This window comes from Cottoperca gobio, chromosome 7 (genome assembly GCF_900634415.1).
Source record: "Cottoperca gobio chromosome 7, fCotGob3.1, whole genome shotgun sequence".
In the NCBI taxonomy this organism is placed as follows: Eukaryota; Metazoa; Chordata; class Actinopteri; order Perciformes; family Bovichtidae; genus Cottoperca; species Cottoperca gobio.
Genome location: NC_041361.1, coordinates 10,155,505 through 10,176,019, shown reverse-complemented (window position 1 = coordinate 10,176,019; position 20,515 = coordinate 10,155,505). Strand labels below are relative to the sequence as shown.

The 20,515-nt window shown below is 40.3% G+C and overlaps 1 protein-coding gene across 1 annotated transcript; it reads left to right on the top strand.

Moving 5' to 3' along the window:
- Nucleotides 1–640: 640 nt before the first annotated feature.
- LOC115010748 (RNA-binding motif, single-stranded-interacting protein 2-like) lies at nt 641–20,510 on the top strand. Its single transcript, XM_029435495.1, is given in 15 exon segments — nt 641–712; nt 8,146–8,339; nt 11,484–11,542; nt 12,525–12,616; nt 14,806–14,963; nt 15,213–15,237; nt 15,239–15,293; nt 15,393–15,502; nt 15,609–15,655; nt 15,741–15,834; nt 16,636–16,686; nt 16,796–16,906; nt 17,274–17,354; nt 17,450–17,540; nt 17,704–20,510. Coding segments are annotated over 14 exon segments (1,227 nt in total). The 3' UTR covers nt 17,528–17,540; nt 17,704–20,510.
- The last annotated feature ends 5 nt before the right edge of the window (nt 20,511–20,515 follow it).

Sequence of the window (20,515 nt, the reverse complement as noted above, 5' to 3'; positions counted from 1 at the left end):
GATTAGGGCTTCAGTGTCTTGCTCAAGTGCACTTCAACAGGAGCTCAGGATCGAACCAAGAACCTTCCAATGACTAGATGACCGCTCTATCTCCTGAACCATTCCGCCCTTCATCAGGACAAAAGTAAGATTCTAAAAACAAGTCATTCCAGGATCACAGTAAACCATGTTCACTTTCATCTCAGGGAATAGTAGTGGGCTATTCCTTTATTCACTTCTGGTGCGTTATTGCCTCTTGACCTGAAGATAATTTGGCCTGACACTAAAACCAGCTGCTAAAAAGTATTGACTAGAATGGGGCAACATACTTGATTTCCCCCACCTGACTGGTACTAACATGTGCTTTTCTGCATTTATTCACTAAATCTTGCACAGTGGAATGTATCATTCTGGCAACATATCTGGGTGTTTGTTTATCTCCGTTATTATCCTTTAAAGGTCGGATAGGAGGCTTGTGGGCATGAAACCCTGAAGCGAGATATCCCACACATGAGCATATAGCCAGTGTAGTGCGTGGAGCACATCAGAGTGGTGGGAAGAGCGACTCCAATCACTACCGCTGTTCCTGGCTGAATCTCCCGAGCTGACGTCAGCTGACTGCCTCGGCTCTCCGCTCCTCCGGACACAGCGCCGCGTAAAAATGCTGCTCTCTGTGCCGCCAAGGACAGGATTCAACCCGTACAACGGCTACACCGGCAAAAACATCAAGAAGGTAAATAAGAACACACGCAGCCCACTTCTACCCTCTCTCTTTCTGTAACAGTGAGTCATTTCTCGATGCGGTGCTGTTCGAGCCCTTCAGTTAAAAGCTGCTCGACTGTTTAAGCTGCAGTGTCCTTGAAAGTGGATCTCAGGCGACGTTTAAACTCTTACTTGCTGTTGCAACCTTTGCGCCCGGCTTTTTTTTTTTTAAATGTTTTTGCTACATTGTAAAAAGAACTAACACGGGGCCCGTTACATTGTTGCCTGTAGATTACTACAACAGTTTGCTTTCGGTTTTTTCCCCCCCGATACGGTCGCTGTTCCCTTCCTACATGTAGCCTGCACGTAGAGAACAGCTTATAAATGCGCTGTAGATGCTTGTAAGGCTAAGAACTAGCTAATAAAGGCTAATTATATTCGACTTTAATGGGAATTCGTATGCGGTTAAATCAACTGCGTAATGTTTAGGTCATGTTTTCATTGAATTAACCACAAGTTAGCAAAGTTTCTTTTCCTCTTTTACGCGTCCCGATATGCCTCACCCCTTCAGTCCCACTAATGATGACTGAGAGGGTTTTGCATGGCACTATGGAAAAGAGGAAAGTAACAGAGCCCATGTAATAAGCTCAATATAGATGTAATATATGTGGCTATATAGGATGTGCAGATCAGTTATAGAGCATTACAACAGAGCTGGATCAATATATAAGGTCTAATATTGATTAGCTAGTCCTCTCATGTGAATAATTCATGGGGTGACATTGTTCAACCACCTTTTCTGTACAGACTATATAGATTTATTTAAATTTTAGGACATATAGAAAATACAGGATTACACAGGTCTGTTTTCAGCAACAGTGTGAAATAGTTAGTCATGTCTAGGATTTGGAACATTTTGAGCGCCGGTTCTTGAATTAATTGTTAAACTACTAAGATTTCATGCCAAAATGTGTCTTAAGTGAAGTATGTCCATGCCTGACTGCCTGGCTGAATTTCTTAAATAACGTTTGAACAAAGCTGAAATCAAATACCTCCCTCTCCCCCTGTGTTATTCCCTTCCCTGCCTTGCGGCTGGCAGGAATTCAGATTGCTCAGATTAATGACCTGGAATTCCTGGATTCAGACAATGTGCTCATTTCAAGAGGGACTCTGCAAACTCAAACCTTTTACTTAAAAAAAAGACATACACATGTTGGTTTTTTTACTACACATTTCACATTGTTAGAGCGCCAAAGTCAAACAGAGGAAAGACTTGTAAATCCAAAGTCAAGTGGTAACCCCTGGTCTGTGTCTTTTACTACGGGGAAAAGGGCGGAGAAAAGAAAAAGGATTAAGAGATCTCCCCCCCCCCCCCTTTCCTCTGCTTTCGATTAACTCCCCGCGTCCGTTTTCTTTCTCCCCTGTGTGTTTCACATACCTTGATTTCTTGTCTGTCAGTGGTTCAGTTCACATGAAGAAGAGAGCCTGGACATTCCTCATAACTGATGAATGCCTTGTCCTAAGAATGTCTGCTTTCCTTAAGATGCTTGATACCTGTTGAAAATAGACTTTTTTTATCTGTCTGTTTAGACTTTTCTAGTGTTTTTTTTAATGAAACTGGACTGCGTCAGGAGAAGGAGAGCAAGGAGAAGTCTCACCTTTTAGCCACAGGACGCCAAGGATTTTCATCACTTTTCTTATTTGGTTTTTCCTACCTTGCACGGTTTGTCTTGCAGCTGCAGAAATATAATATAAAGAAATTTTGTCTGTTACACTATGATCTTTTCCACGATACCTTTTAAAGTTTCTTTAGCCAAGCAGGTAGGACTCCACATTTCAGATATTTCCCTCTCATTCAAGACACAATATGTTATGTACGTGTAAACATATACTTGTTGCATAGCATAAATAATAACTGTTTTCAAAATATAGAAATGTCGAGGCAGTTAACTTGTGCATTATTGAAATGCTACTGTACGGTAATGGAAGTACCGTTATCTTGATAATGGCAAGCAACATGCATTTCAATTTGCAGCTTATTCAAATAATTAATACATTTGACAATTCTTTAATTAATATAATAGTTTTTCCTAGAGTTTTGTAGGAAACTATATGCTTATCTTGGAATAAAGATAATGAAATAAATGTGACTGTAAGTAGATTTTGTTAGATTGTTCTATAACATTATTATTATAATCAGTTTCACAAAATGTTTGTGTTTTATTCAAGCGCCTGACAGTCGGACTCATATCTCTGCTATTACTTTAGAGTTTCGCGCATACATCCTGCCTCACTTGGCACTTACTGTTCTCTCTCGGATGAAAAAGTCCTTGAGTCACCTGCGCTCCCTGCAGGGATCATCTCTGCTCTCTCCAACTGTAATCACCTAATCAGTCTTCAGCTGCTGCCTTGCGCACACTACCTTTCTCTCCATCACGCTGTTGGCCATTTGCTGTAGTTATGCTAGTTGTACTTCTTGCACAGCTTATTTATCTCACTGCAACTATAACTGCATACTCTGTAACAATAACTGGGATGTGAGGACTGTATATTTGTCCAGCTTCTCTGTGCAGAAAGAGTGAATGGAAGCAACTGAGCATCAATTGATCATAGACAGAATAGGGTTAATTTGTTAATATACAAAAAATAAATGCTCTTTTTTTTTTATTATCCATTTATCACGTCATTTGTAAATTGTACATTTGTGTATGTTGTATGTGCACATGAGGCTTTCCTGTAATTACCAGTTCCCACAGAGCTGTGATGCCTCCAGGAATGTAGTTCAATTTAACGATGACAGCTTGAACTCAAATCTAAAACATGTCCCCCACATACAGAAACATACACAGTTGTGTATTTCAGAGGAATGTAAAGAATGCTCAGAGATGACACTGTGATGCATGTGGGACATGTGGGCAGCTGTAGACTTACCAGTAACAAGTAGGAAGGAAATGAGTAACATGCCAGTAGGTCAGGTTTTGGTCACCGACAAACTGAGCGTGTATGTAACCTTACAAGCTGAAAAAAAGTTTGTGATCCCCAATCATGCACATTTAAGATACGTACGACCTTCCCTTTCTAACTGCATTTGTGTTGTTCTGAATGTTTGCCTGTGTTTGGCATTACCTTACATGGGTGGCGAAACACCTGGAGCCTAGCAGAGCGGTCTTAATGAGACACTACCTTCTGACTTGAGAGCACATGAGAGGGATTAGTGTTTTCCGCTAACAAGCTCAGATCCTAATTAGACAGGCCTCACTAGCCCGGCTTGGGCCCGGATTCGGTCTCCCGTCAGATCCTATCTCCCCAGGCCTCTGCAGGTGCATCCCTCCTGATAGTCTGTGCGGGCCACCTACAGTGAAAGCACAGGAAGAGGCTGTGATTGTGGAAAAACAAACAGTGTTCTATTGATGCTTAAGAAGAGAGAGAGAGATTAGAGAAGAGGGCCGAGATGAATAGGCTCTGTGAGTCACTGTGATTTTCTCAGCTTGACTAAAAAGACGAGAGTAAGTTCTGAAGGCTGATTCCTAGACAGTTTAGAAAAACATCTGGAAGATGGGTAGCGTCGATACAATAAAGATAGCAAAAGAGCCACTCATGTCAATAGTGGCTGAACGGATGTTGCTATAATACACATATACAACTCAGTATAAGTAATGAGAGATATCAGAGTACACATTCGTCCTGTATTCAGGGTTTAGCTGTCAGGTAAAAATGACTTGCCTAGATCATACATCAGCTGGCTATATAACTAGGTTTGATATGCATCTCTATGTTGAGGTAACACAATAGAGTCACCTCTACTTTTTGGTATCATACAGTATAAGAGTTTCACACACCGGAAACGTGACTTTAAAATCTTGTTTGACTCGAAGTAGTTTCCTTCAACTATAAGATGAAGTCACAAAATTAAAGTTTTATATAGTGTGAAAGGGACTTAAAGTTTAACTTAATGTTGAACAAAGTTTCTAAAAGTATAAAAAATGTGAACTACCGTTAGAAAAAGCATTTCATTTTTGCATCTAACGTTAGCATTAAAAACAACTGCTAGGTACCTTTCATTGCAGGACTTCCAGATAGCTAGCTAGCTAACGCTAAATGTTAGCTAAGCTTTTTCTTCTGCAAAGTTTCTTCACAGCTCGGGAACACCTGGTTTGTGAGTTTTTATTGTATGACACTTGGCAAAAATTAAGTCCTAACAAATCTTATCATCTTAATTTAATGCAGCACAATCTCGTTTTGCTATCGATTTTGCGTTGTTGTTGAACTTTTGTGGGGTTGACTGATGTGACGTATGACCAATAAAAACGCGGTTAGTAAGAGCTCTGTTAGTGGATTGGTTGTGGTTTGCTGGCGTACACATGATTGGTTGATTTTTCTTTCTTGAGTTTTCCTCCCCTAAATGTTCAGATATATATTTAAGCAATAGCTCACGACAGGCCGTGGTATATGCTCATTATATCACAGTTAAGGGGTGTGGTTCGCGTCGGGCAGACAACCCCCTTAACTGTGATATAATGAGCATATATCAGGTCTGAAGTGAGCTATTGCTTTTATAAAACGGTTACCAAGTGTGGCAATATGAAAGAAAAATACACACTCCAATTTAAATAGTTTTTATTATTAAATAATGATGTTCAAAATAAAATAGTCCCTCCGTTGCCTTCTGCACAAAACAGTGCGAGGTGGTTGCTATGCAACAACACTAACAGCTAGCGAACATATTAGACAGACAACGTTGATCGATTATTTGATCTACCTGCTCTTCACGTAGTTCTGCATGTCGTCTTTTAGGGGCTTTTTTCTCTGGAGATAGGCACTGATCAATCCACTCCTCCATAGTAAAGCTTTGTAAATTTGTTTCCCTTTAACACCGAATGTGTCGGCGATTGCAAGCAACATTTTAGATTATCGTAATTATGTCATAGTTTGCGCAATCGAAAATATTTCAACGGTTTCTGAAAGCTGATACTCTGCGCTTTACATCATATATCGATTCATTACGGTAACTTCACTTACGGCCCTCCCGGGAGCCCGCGAAACAGCGCCTTTGTTTAGAGCGAATACACATACAGCGGATTTAATTCAAATGGAAGCAAGACGGTATGTAAATCAACACTTGTATTGCGTGGTGACTTGTTTAGAACAGTATACCAAGTCTGTAAGCTTGTACCAGGTGTGTAATTGTACTTAATGAATTAACTAATGGACGTAATTTAACAGCTGTAACGGTGTAGCTTTTTCTCAGACGCGGAGGGATACTTGTTGTGAAAAGTAACTGCAATTCTACCCGTGATATACGCTCATTATATCACGGCTAAGAACCAATCAGATTGCTTGATTTGACATGCCCGTTTTATAATCAGAGTTAACACATCCAGACCGGATCTGAATCAGTGTATCTTAGAATGTATTTGAAGTTTGCAGCATTGCATGAATTAGACTGCAAACGTAGTGAGAGTGAAACAAACATTTACACCTTATTTTAAACGTTCAAATCTTTAGTTTTAATATTGTGAGATGTGATGTTCCATCATAGTTATGTGTTTTTAGAATGTAACTTGTGCTAGCTGGTAAGAACAGATTCACCGCAGAGAGAGATAGAGAGGTCATAATTGGCTTGATTCTCGCAGTCTTTTGACAACTCCCTCTCTGTTAATAAGCTGGTGGTCCAGTGCTGACCTTGTGGTGTCCAACAAGCCATCCCATTGTTCCCCGGGGCGAGCCTGCTGACCCTAACTAATCAAACAGTTTCTCCTCCACCAGCACTGAGAGGAAGGCAACACCAAGGCCAAAATTAGCTGACATGATACTTCCAGATTTATTTATTCCACAAAAATGTTTTTAATGCAATCATCGAAAACAGCTGTCACATAAATGTATAATGTGTATGCACACATCTGCACACACGCTTAGTATTCCTTGTCCCTGTCTTATACTGTATGTGGGTTAAGTTATGCTGATGAACATATCTTGGCACAACCAATAAACATGCTCATTCATGCATGAGTTGATGTGAGGCGAGTATCTCCATATAGCCTACTGCTCCTTCCATACTTACACATCCTTGAGTAGTGTACAGTGGCATACTGAACTGCCAGGTCATGAAAACCGCAACAGATGTGAAGTTTAGGTACAAGTGCATAACATTGAACATAGGCCTATTTTTGCTGACATTGTTAATATATATACAGTGATTAGAGAGACTTGGCAAATTTGACCTTTAAATCATCTGCACTTAAAGTCAGTTTATCCAAATAAAATAAAAAAGCATTCAGATAGTTTAGGTTTTGAGATTTCTGCCACCACCACAAGATAATATTGGTGAATGAAATTAATTTTTGTTGCTTCTCAAAGTAATGAAAACCCTAATTTGTCAATATAAAAGTTTCTTTCCAGAAACAATGTCCTGGTTACAGTTGATAATCCACAGATCTGCCAGTGAACAGTTTGGATTGGATCTGTTTCAAATACTCCCAATGAAAACGGTTCATAAAAAAACGTCCAGCTTCAACCCACAACATAAAAGCCTCTCTTGCAGCAGTGTGGAGCTCAGCAACTTTAATTCCAACCAGATTTAATGTTATGCGCTTTGGTTTAACATTTAAATGGGCTCACTTGTCATCACGAGATAGGCAAAGCACAGTTCCCATGTATGCTATACTTTTTTATAGTTAACATTTACTGCCAAACGTAGCATTTCTCTGAATGTCTATAATATTAAAAAGTAGGTCAGTTTGAATGGCATGTTCAATGGTCTCAACATTTACACTCAATCCAACATCTATATTGTGTTTCGAATAGACAACCTGTGATAGACCTTCATGATAATCAGTGGGACCAGTGTACCGTGTGCATATTGTCTGAAATATCTGCATTGAGCTCCCTGATGACAGGGTATAATTGTCTTAAGGAATTACTTAGTCTATTAAGATATTAAATCTAACCTTGTAGCTTGTATTTTATATATTTCACAAATTGAAGGAACTGGCAGAATACTATTTCACTGAAATTTTGATTACATGTGACAAAAAGTAATTAATTGATTGATTGTCTACACATCATCACACCCACAAAGATACTCTGTACGTATGTTTTTGCTCATTCTTTTGACGTTACATTCTGTAATCTCACGTATTATTCTTGCTCTGGATACATTAATTGCATAACATTAACGATTGCATTTATTTCGCTCACTTGTACTGTACATATTAAAGATTTTGGTATATTTTCTTTAATATCCATCTCATCTCAGCCAGCCACTGTTGCTCATGTTCTGGATAATTGTGTCTCTAATTGACTTTGTCCTCATAAGCCTGTAGTTTGAGGAAATCAGTTAGTAAACCATTAACCAGATGTTCTTGCTTAATATCCAGTTAGCTTCTGCGTCAGTGTAAACATTTAATTTCATGTACCTTCTTTGAACCATACCGAATCTGAATATACCCTGTATTTGTTCTGCAGCAGACGTATGTGTCCCCCTCCAACCATCAGATGGCTCCTCCAAGCCCCAACAACATTAGCAACACCACCACCACCTCCATCAGCAACGGCAGCAGCAGCAGCTGTGGGGGAGAGCAGCTGAGCAAAACCAACCTGTACATCCGCGGCCTCCACCCAGGAACCACAGACCAAGATCTGGTCAAACTCTGCCAGCCGTAAGTCACCCGAAAACCAATTGTTCCAACTTCACATGTACAGCAAATAAATCTCTTTCTGTCTGCCGGCTGCGCACATGAACCAGGTTACAGTTGCAGTAGATTAAGATACTACAGAGTGTCGGGTGCATGGATAGATGGAGGAAGGTTGGCTGGCTGGCTGAATGCACTTGAAATGCCCATAAATGCTAAAACACACCGTAGCAGGTATTTCTGGAGCAAAGAAGAGGGCCCCATTTTCATCCACATGTTCTTAAAGCCCCTCATTTAGTGGCCCTGTGGAAAAAACAACAATCATTTTGGCAGCAAACTAAGCCCTTTCACTTTGGCACAGCTAAGCAAAGACTTTCCAACAATTAGCTACAGAATGTTTAGTCTCCCTCTCTCACGCTAATTCTTGCTGGATGTCTCCTCAATTGCTCCGTCTTTTGAAGGGCATGAGTTATTGCTCCTCTGTGCTTTAGTCTTGTAGATTATCATCAAACAGTATGATGATAATTATACTATGCTACCCTTATTCAAAATCATATTCTGCACTATAAATAACCCACTATGTTGCTCATCAGCGTGAGTGGGAGTCTTTGAGAACTCTTGTGGGCAGCATGTTGTCACACATCAAAAAACAGCGTCATCCAATCCATCTCATATGTTTGTTAGGCCTTCAGTGGAAGACATCAAAACAAGTAGGGCTGAGATGAATGGTCTGGGTTCACTTAATTGATTTCTGGAGCCTGGTGATGAGGACCAGAAGAGCAGAAGAGAGTAGTAAGAGAAAGGGAGGGAAAAGGGGGAATTGAATAAGGGAGAGAGGGAGAGAGGGAGGGAGAGGCCTGCTATTTTATAGCTGTCTGGAAGATATGGCTCACATGAGGCTGCCCAACCCTACAGGAAACGGCAAGCCCAGGGGAAAGGGAAAGACAAACAAGGGCAATAGCATGAAGGGGGGCTGAAGGGGTTGGATGGAGAGAATCGGAGGGGGAGGAGTGAATGGAGTTCAGGGTTTGTGTGTCAGGTGGTGTTCTGTGGGGGTAGTTCTCATATTTCTGCTTTTACAAAGCAGATAAAATCTCTGCATGAAATTTGTCTTTTAGCCAGACACATTAAGGCCAATGTAATTCTCGGTTTAACGAGACAGGAGAGAGGATACTGTATCCAATAATAGTTAATGGGGGAAATGCTTGTAGATGAGGATGTAAAACAGTAGGAAGACAAGTCATGGAGGCAATTTGACTTTGTTTGACTCAAGTTTGAACAGCAAATGTGTGCATTGTATCAGGACACAACACTCCCAAAGCTCCCCTCCCCCACACTCAGAGTTGTTGTATGCCTGCTCTGAGATGTACTGTGTAGGGAGCGAGGGATGAGATGACGGGATGGGGGTTGGTTCTTTCTTTGGGTGCCTCGCTGCTGCCCTGGTCTGTTTCTGGTGGTTGACCATGGATGGACATCGGGCTGGACTACGCTGTGCTCTCTCACACATGGCTGAGTCTCCAGCCCCTCTTTTCGCTCTGCATCACGTAGTCCTGAGACCTTTGAGCGCTATTCGGTAAACGGGCATCTCAACTGTGTAAGCAGTTGAGTGCAGTGAGTAGACCTCACAGCTTAAATGCTCATCATAATGTGAAGTCTCATACTGGTGAGATCATCAGTAATGATGCGTATGACAATATAGGAAGACAATGTTGGTATATCAACCCTGTTCAGTTGGTGGCATTTTATGGCTTTGAATCATAAATGCACCATGAAATAGTCATCTTATATCAGAGGCTAACCAACACTGGGAGGCTTCAATTTGCAGAGAATGTGTGAAGGATAGATGATTAACACAATCACAATTCCCTGTGACGCCTTGAATGTCAAGTAAAAATAAATATTTACCGAGAACATATCAAAGTGTGTTTGTGTAGGGTATTACAGGAAATCAGAGACTATTAAAAGCCACTGAGTATAAATATGTTCCAGTGGATTGATATAATCAAGCAGAAAGAGGGAGTGAGTTCCATGATGTGAACTTAGATGATAAAAACTATTTTAGGGTCAAACCAATCATGGTTTGCTCTTCCTGCATTGCTCTGTATTGAAATTGGATAAACACAACTACTGTTGTAATATTCAAATCAATCATTTAGAATTGTTGTATGTTCCCACTAACAACCTCTTCTCAGGTGACCTTAAGCCACCTTGCTAAAGGACTACAGATTCCTTCTTTTTTTTTTCTAAAGGGAAAGTAATCCTAAATTAATTGAAAAGAAACAATTTCATTTCCAATTTGGAGTAATCCAACAGATTCATTGACAGATTACAATTTTAGCAGGTCATCGTATAATCCTTACTAATAGAGTATAATTTGAAAGTGACTCTTGTAGCCTGGGTTATATGTGGCAGTGGTGCAGTGTCAGTGGGTGAAAGCTGGGTTGCATTGTGAGAGGCACTAAGACCCAGTGGAGGGCAGAACGCTGCCGAGAGAAGCTGGTTAGTAGAATGAGAGTATGGCTGGGAGCCAGCGTTGGACAGGACAGCCAAGGAGAGGCATATCAGATTACACTGCATGCACATGCCTGGAGAGATGGGAACCGATAGACACTCTGCCGCACACAAGCATTTGCCTGAGCCAAACACTATCCTATGCATCTGCAGTGTCTGGCCAGCTGGATAGATAATGCAGGATTGTTGTATTAATAGCGCATTGTGAAGCAATCTGAAAATGCAGCAGAGAAATTTATTTGTACTATATTGCCACGTCATGTTGGATTCCCCTTGAGTTACGATCCCTATTGACATCTGCGTGCGAGCAGGAATGAATAAGATATGGGAAATCTATAGTTTTTTCTAGCATGCAAAAAACCCACGGGACATTATTCATATTATTTTATATTTAATTTATGGCCCACCTCCTTTCTAAAGATTTCCCCATGCACATCATTTATTATCAGATGGTGTAATTGTATTCAGTGTCATAGAATCTGTCGGGTGAATTATAATTCAGTCATCATGGAGCACAATCCCTTCGGGTTTTGTTAAGTAGAGAGAAACCAAATTGCCTCCGAAATGTCGCAATGCTAACATTACATGTAAACAAGGCATTCTTTTCAGCGCACTGTGCAAGGACGATCCTTGAGTGTAAATTTGACATTTGTTTTTCAGGTATGGGAAAATCGTGTCCACCAAGGCCATCCTGGACAAGACCACCAACAAGTGCAAAGGTGAGGCTGGTTCAAAGTAACACAAATACAGCGTGTGGACTTTATGTTGAATTTTAACACGAGCTAAAATGGTGAAAGTTCCTTTTGTATGAAGACTAAAATTACAGACAGGCTATTTGTAACCGAAGCCAGAGTAACACCAGAACTCCCAAAGTCAACGGAAGACAAAGAGGCTTGGATAGAAATCAGAGGGTCTGCAGCCTTTTTAACTGTTTGGGAGACAAGCATCACATTTTGTTTGGCTGTATTCATTTGTATAAGTAACAGGGACAAGTGCTTGCCAAAGGGTTATTTAAATCATTCATCCATGTTTAAATTACTTTTGTTATGACAGTCGCTTAACCAAAGATACAGACAAGGTATTTGTAAATGCCTTCTTGAAGATTGTTCTACCTTTGTTGACGTCATTTGTGTTGTACTTCATTCCTATCAGGTGCCATTGTTCTATCAGGGTTAGGGCTGCAACTAACGATTATGTTCATTGTTGATAAATCTGCTGATTATTCTCTCGATTAATCGATCAGAAAATTGTTAAAAGAAAATGCCCGTCAGAAATTCAGTGGCAGTCCAAAATAAACAACATTTAAATGTGGTAGATGCACCAGTGTTTTGTCAGATTGTGCCTGTCTATTTCACAAAGCTCCAAACTTAAAGTTACAATCTTGACGATTTCCGTTTTGTTCTCTTTGACGACACCTATAACATTAAACGGAAATTACAGGTGTGTTTTTGTGTTATGGTTCACACTATAACGACCTAACAGGTTTGTATTTTTTATTGTGTGGTAATATGAGCAGTGCTGTATAACTACATCTGTCCTCAGTGAAGAAGCACAGTCCAAATCTAACTGTCTGTCTCTTCAGATTCAGATCCTACTATGAGTGCTTCATGAGCTCACACTACATGCCTGTGTCCATCGTGTCTTGCTGTATATGTCATTGTCATAACGTGTATGTCTTTCCGTATGTCTCGGCCCCTGCAGGCTATGGCTTTGTTGACTTTGACAGTCTGGCCTCAGCTCAGAAGGCGGTGACAGCGCTGAAGGCGGGTGGAGTGCAGGCTCAGATGGCCAAGGTAAGAACCCCACTTCAAATGTCAATATTTGGTGGGTTTATTGCTTACGACTTGGTGTCAGCTTAAATCAAATAATTGGTCAGAGCTCAATTCAAAGGACATGGAAGAAAAAAAAACTTTCAGACATTTAGACAGTGACTCAGCAAAAAGTTGAAGGATGAATTATTAATTACAAATTAAGTGCTGAATTATTAACCTCCAGCAGAAAGGTTGTTCCTCAGCCTTATCTGCTGCTTATAAATTTCTCTTTTTAAAGCTGTCGCATGCTCTTTCTCTATCTTGCCCTCTCTCCCCATGTTTTCCTGTTGTTGTTATATGAGCCGCGGTTCAGGAATATAAGCCCATTACGCCTCAGTTTGTGCCTGTGTGCGTGCGTGTGTGTTTGCTGGGCGGTGCACTGGGTGTTTGCTTAAATGAGTGTATTTATAAGTATTAATGCACTGTAGAATATGTGTGTGCACAAACAAGAGTGCATGGATACACACAGGTACATTTGTGTACACATGTACATGGAGTATATGTGTGTTGTGCTTCATAGTGGGGACGGTGTAGAGGGAGTGAGTCCCTGCTCCCTGTACAAAGGACCTGTCTGTTCTCCCTGGTGGCATCTGACTCAGTGTCTGAGCAGCTCCCCAGTCAGAAGGGCCCTGTGCCCAGCCACCCGCCCTGTCAACACACACACACACACACACACACATGCACTTCACCAGCCTTGCCTGAAACGGATTATGACACACACTCACAGGCCACGTGCACACACACCACCAACACCCTGGGAAAGCTGATCTCTCTGTAAGCAGTATCACTGACATTCGTACGGCTCTTCTCTCACAGAAGAACTTGATTTCACTCACCTCTTCACTCCGGGTTTACAACAAGGCTTATGTTTGCATCAGATTTCTCTCTGAGTCATTCGCCGTTGAAAACCGCAGCCGGTCTTCTCTGCTCTCGCTCTCATGGGTTTAAGCTTCATCTTCAGTTTGCGCTGCTGTGGAGGAGGAAGAGGAGGAGGAGGAAGGTGAAGGAGAAATCACCTTCAGCACAGGTCGCAGCGATTACATGCATTATTCATGGGATGGAAATTAATTCACACTGCATTTAGAGGTTTTTAATCACATCTGCACTCTGAGATAATAAATATGCATAATGGTTAGAGGGTGATACAGATTGGTTATCTTACAAGATGCTGTTGTTCAAATTACATTTCTTTGAGCAGGAGGCAAAAGAAAAGAAAAGAAAAGAAAAAGTCTACAAAATAGTTCGGAAGCATAAAATGAAACGGTGGCACTTCTAGGAGTTTCTATCCGGGTGTTTCTCTAATAATTTCAAATTCAGATTTCACAAATCTGCATAATTTGTCTGATTTATGCAAGCCAACAGAGCCGGCCTCTTTGCCTGCATTCAAGGTCGGGATTACCACATGAATATAACGGCTACAATGCAAGCGACATATTATTACCATGACCTGGGAAACAGGACGACAATGTTTGCCTTGTGGGGACGATGATAGCACAATGCTTTAGATGCTCTTCAGATCATTTCCAAAGGTCTTTGTCCAAAACGTATCTGCTGTGATTCTCCATCCAGCGAGAGCACATAATCTTTTTAGATCATCCATGGATGGACAGCCATTTGAAATGTAATTATGCTTTGATGTCACATTACCTCGATCCTGCGCTTTCATCCTCGTAAAAAAAAAGAGGCTAGTCTCACACAATGGGCCTGTCTTCTACCCTTTCGGTAATAATGTAAGGGTGATGGAGTATGAGAGAGGAGCGTGAAGAAGAAAAGAAACGGGTTGGATGAGTAAAAGTAGAAGAGACAGAAATAGAGAGTCAAAATGAGAGAGGTTCAGCTGATGTCCAGCCACAATAATATCTCCACCATCTTTGAATATCTCTTTTCTCAATAGACCTCAACCTTGCAGCTCACGCCAAAATTAAATCCGCCAACTCTCTCTGTTTTTTTAACTGACTAATGTCCTGCTCCTGGCCCCCTTCCACATATCACACAGTTAAAAGGTTATATAAATTCCCTCATACTTTAGCCGGCAGTTTTTGTGTGTCTCTTGATTGTTGGAGGGCTCATGACATCATAATGCAGTTGGGATTCTGACATTAGAGAACGAAGAGCTCTCGTCTGCTCCACATCCTCGTGCATTAATCCTCTCATGGCTTCTCTTCATACAGCAACAGGAGCAGGACCCCACCAACTTATACATCTCCAATCTGCCAATGTCCATGGACGAGCAGGAGCTGGAGAGCATGCTGAAGCCCTTCAGCCAGGCCATATCCACTCGCATCCTCCGTGATGCCAACGGAACTAGCCGAGGAGTGGGCTTTGCCAGGTAAAGTTTATATTTATGCTTTATTTAGTCACACGTATTACGGCAGATGGTTAAAGTTGATTTTGTGATGGTGTAGCCTCGTGTGCTCTGAAGAAAATGTCCAGTTGCACAAGTTTCAGTATTATTCATGGTGAGTGAGCCCTCTGGTGGCCAGCGAGGGTAGAACATCTCCAACTGGAAATATTAACACACAGCAGGATACCTTGTAACGTGCTACTGTTAAACATTTAGTATTACCTTCTTCTATAGGATGGAGTCAACAGAGAAGTGTGACTGCCATCATCCAACATTTCAATGGGAAATACATCAAGACTCCACCTGGAGTTCCAGGTGAGGTTTCTTTGACATCAATTCTTGTTTGAATGTATTTTTTCTTACTAGTCCACAGAATATATTTTCATATAACGTAATATTTTCTTACTGGTCCAGTGCCGCCAGAGCCCCTGTTGTGTAAGTTTGCTGATGGAGGCCAGAAGAAGCGTCAGAGCCAAGGAAAATATCTGCACAACGGCCGGCCCTGGATGAGAGATGGGGACACTGTGAGTTTATTTCTTCCAAATGACTTCTGTGGAAACTCTTTAGTATACAACATTGCTTGTGATCAGCCTCATAACGACACAGTCCTTTGTCTCTGTTTTCCTCCAGGGAGGAATGACCCTTACCTATGACCCCACCACAGCCTTACAGAACGGGTCAGTTCAACTACCCTGCAAACCCCTTTGTATACCCAGAGGGATCATGTTGTGGTGACTAATAACTTTGTGTCTCTTTCTGTAGGTTCTACTCCTCTCCCTACAGCATCGCCCCCAACCGGATGATGGGGCCGACCTCCCTCTCCCCATACATGCATTCACCTGTGTCCACCTACCAGGTAGTTTCAGACCCTCAAAGCTGGAGTGTTAGTTAGTTCAAAACTAAACTAGCACTCCTCATTTTCAAAACAAAGTTAATTCAAAGATCTCTCCCCTCTGTGTTAAGTGTAAAAGAAAGAAGTAGGAACTTGCTATCATTGTATCTGCTGAAAAATACTGCAGAGGAGCTAAGCTCAATTTTCCACAAAAAAGTAAAGATAGAACCAGACTTGTTTCTCCTGAATAAACCTGCAGAACCTACCTGACTTTAATGGGTAAACTAAATACAAAGATGTATACTGTGTATTTTAATTAGGACTGTCCTGCACTAAAGACATTCTTAGTCGACTTACACTCCATAATCGATAAGTTGGTTTAAACAACAGATCTTTAAAACTGAGTTTCTCCGGAAAGAATCATGAATAAGCACTTTAAATCTTATGTACTCAGAATCTTCTTGAAAATAAGTCATTCAGCATAAAAAAGCATAAAATCAACTAATCTACTAAACAAATCTTAGACGACTAAGAACTAAAATGAGCATCGACTAATAGGGGGCAGCCCTTTATGCAACCCATGTACGTTAAATTATTTATGTATTTTTGTTCTGTAATTTGATAATATCTGTGCTGTCTGGTTCTAATATAATAATATATATAATATATATATAATATATTTTACAGATGCTAAACTGTGACAGACTTAATCAAGCCCTGCTGCCACATACCTATAAATAGTGAAACATTAATTTAAATATAAAAAACAATGATAGTTCAGTTATGTAATCTTCTCGTACACTTGTTTCCTTCTTGTTCCTGCAGGTACACAACCCATCCTGGCTACATCACCAGTCATACATCATGCCGCCCACAGTGAGTGTTAAATCTTAAAGCTGTTGGCCTTCACATTCTGTCTATCTGACACACACTCTCTTTGTTTAAATGGCATCTGCTAACACTGTTGTATTATTCTTCTTTTTAGGGAGCAGTCCTGACGCCAGGAATGGACCACACCATGTCCATCCAGCCGACCTCCATGATGGGGCCCCTGGCACAGCAGCTCAGCCACCTCTCCATGGGCAGCAGTGGCACAGTCAGTACCATTCAGCTATCATTGATGTTTAGCAGTTCGGACCAGTCTATGATGGTCTATGTGTTATACAAGAAGATACCACGGCAATGAGATAAGCAATGATCTCAACCTTTCCTGAGTGACCATTCACTGTTTTGAAGGATTTGCCGAATACTTATAATGGAGATAACTAGACCTTTATTTGGGCAAACTGGGTAAATGAAAACAACAATCAGATTGGATGTTCTTCTTGAGTGGCAGCTCCCCTTTGTAATGTTGGCTGATAAAGACAGGTGTAATTTCACTTATAAATCTTGTCTAGTGCAGCTTAATTTCACAGTGTTAGCTTTCCTGTCTAATGCAAGATATCCTCTCCACTGTCCTGCAGTACATGCCTGCAAACACATCTATGCAGGGGACCTACATCCCCCAGTACACCCAAGTGCCTGCCACCAACATCTCAGTTGAGGTAACGCCGGACTCTGTTTGCTCTCACTCGTTAACAGTTCATATATTTTGTGAAACAGTTGCACGCGGTTTTAATCTTAGTTGCCTCCCTCTCAGGAAAGTGCCGTCCAACCAGCTGTTGCCATAGAGACACCCACAGAACACGCAACCTACACCTACCAGCATAACAAGTGAAGAGGTGGCAGAGGTGGGTTTTTCCTAGTGTCAGCGTCTGCTTGTTTTGTGTCTCTGTATGTGAACATATCCTAATCCAAAAACATTGTGTTGCCTCGCTATGACGTTACTGCTACAAGAGAAGGTGCAGCAGGAGATCTTGTTTCTTATTGTCTGGTCTTGTCACCTTGCGTCAGATCTTCCTCTGGAGCCGGAGTGACTCTCAAGGGTCCCAAAGTGCAGAAACTCTGCACTGAGACTCTGCACGTAAGGCACCAGGACACTCGGGAGGAACACGGACTGTTACAAAAAAAAAGAAAAAAAAAATATTTTCTACAAACTCATGTTTTAAAGCAAACTCTTTTACTCCAAACAACCAAGGCTGGAGGATGGCAGGCAATGGGACATGGAAGAACAGGACAAGGAAGCATCTATTTTGATAACAGTCAAAGAAAAAAGTCACATACAGACACACACTGCATATGTTTAAAGGTTTTTGTGAATGTTATTCATATTCTTTTTTTTTACAGAATACTACCCCGGGGAGCTAGAATGAAACCAGGAATTTCATTTCAACGCCATGTTTTATTTTAAGTCATGTTTAGTTTTCACCTTTTTGTAAGAGATGCTGATTTTACTTCACGTTTTTTGTCTTTGAACCTGCCTTTTTGTATATAATTCATTGTTTTGGTGTGTTTCTAGCTTCATGTGTTCTAGTTTGATTGATTGGCGCAAATGTTTGAATACAGAGCTCAAAAGAGTTTAAAAAAAATAAAAAAATGAGCGCCTCTCAAAGTGGCAGCAAATTTATCAGGTATGAAACGTAACCTGAGGCGGTATCGCTTCTTTTTGGCACTTGACTCTTAAATAATTTATAGTTCTAACAATCTCGACAAAGCTTCAGACAATCAGAAGATTACAAAGAACGTTTAGAGATGATTTCACAGAGAAGACTTGAATAAAAGAGCGACATAGATTTAAAGCATTCCAGAGATTATTATCAGAAAGTCCTAAATATTGCTTCACACTGAGATGCTCCACTTGAGGAAATCCAAAGTTGCTTAACAGGGATCACATCTCGCACAGAGCTGCCTGTAAATAAGAGATTTAAATGTATTTAGGCTTTCTTTTGTTTTCCTGTTATCAGTGTAGTAATGCTTCAGTTATCTGAATAACAATATTATACCAAATTGTCTGAATTTAGCAATGTATGTATTGCTTTGTTTTTTCATTTTTTATCCCTTTTGCAAAAGGGGAAGCTGAATCTCCACTACATCCTAAAAGAAATTAATTTCTGAAGCCAGAATTAGATGTTGTTATTATAGAATGAAGTTCTTATTACATAGTCATGGAGATCAACTGGTGAAGTGTGGCTCTGTTATACGCTATCAAGGTTTATTATGGCCGGTTTAATACGGGCCATTGTTGTGTGTTTGCATCTACTTCTGCATTTCTGTTTTTCACCTTCATGTTTTTTTACATTTCTTATTTAAAGGTTTTCTTAAGTTTTATTCAGTTTTAATGCTTTTAAGATTGATCCTATTTTTCAAAGAAGTTTTGTTTTTATTTTTGATAGTGCGTTGTGTGCTTCAAATAGTGACAAACAGATGTTTTCAACCTTTTTTTTTTTGAAATAGTGATTTGTTTGTATGTTTGCAAACGTCTCTCTTTTACTGACATTTCAGTTCTGTCTGTGTTACAAATGTTGCCACTTTGCAGCATTTCTCCTGTTCACGGATTAATTATGTATGCTAGGTCCAGATGCATTGTTACAGAGTTGTGCCCCAAGCAGTTGGGAACAACGACAGAGAAATATATGTTCAAAACCTCGACTTACCTCATCCTGCCAGAGAAACGTAGATTCAGTTTGTGTACAAGGTTCACAGGCAATAACCAACTACAGTAGGTCTCATGGCTGTTCACAGCTGGTACTGTGTCCACATACTTTAACTCTTCCGTCCAATGTTTGGAAAACACGCCCAAGGTCTGACGATCTATGCAATTAATTTATTATCCTTACAAATGCAATAGTACAGATATCCAATAGACACCTCACATTATGACAATGATCACCTCACGATACGACTTCCCGTTCTGGCTCACTTTGCTTTTATCTTTCATTATACATCATTATTGTTTGTTTTCTGACACGTTCATGTTTGGTTCATCAATTGTTAGTAACATTTCTGCATTAAAAGGGAACTATTTCAAACCAAAATCTGGTTGTTAGTATGACTGTAAAAGAGTAGGAACTCTTAATAAATAGAATATATGGCAGGAGAGCTTTATGTAAATGCCTACTTGTCTACCCAACTTCTTTTTTTACATGGACACCATGTAGATATAGTTCACTGATCCATCTAGCTGTATTTTTTTATGTTCTGGTTACATTTTGTGTCCGGTCTGGTCCTGTTTGTTGACCTACTTTGTTTCTGAGTAATTGATGTGGTTTTCTTCTTTTAAATCATGAGACCGTTCATTTCCAGGAGAAAATTAAACTTCACAGAAATGCCTTAGATTTCACTGAAAGGGATAATGAAGTGCTGCTCAGATTTGTTGTGCTTCTTTTTATTTCATGCACTGCTAATGTTTGAAAGATGTTTTGTTCTATCAAACTACTCTGAACATAGATCTATGAAGCAAAGAAACATTTACATCTTTAAATTACTATTACATTATTTCTATCCCAAATATTGAAGAAAAACTGAACGGTGGCTTATTGAGTCTAAATAACTATTGCTGCTAATGTTGGATTATTTAAAAACACATTTAGGTGAAGGTCTTTGAATATATCAAGTCACGTGGTGTCAGTTTGCTCATGTTCAGAGATGTCTGTGCAGTCGTTTGGTTTGTGCATCAATCGACCTCCTCTGTAAATGTTTGTCTGCCATGTCGCAGGTCTTTGTCCTCTTCATAGAAAAAACCCTACAGCTATTAAACTTTTAACTTGGTTTGATTTGAAACATGTCATTGTTTTTGTTTTTTATAAATTGTTTCCACTGTGGTTTG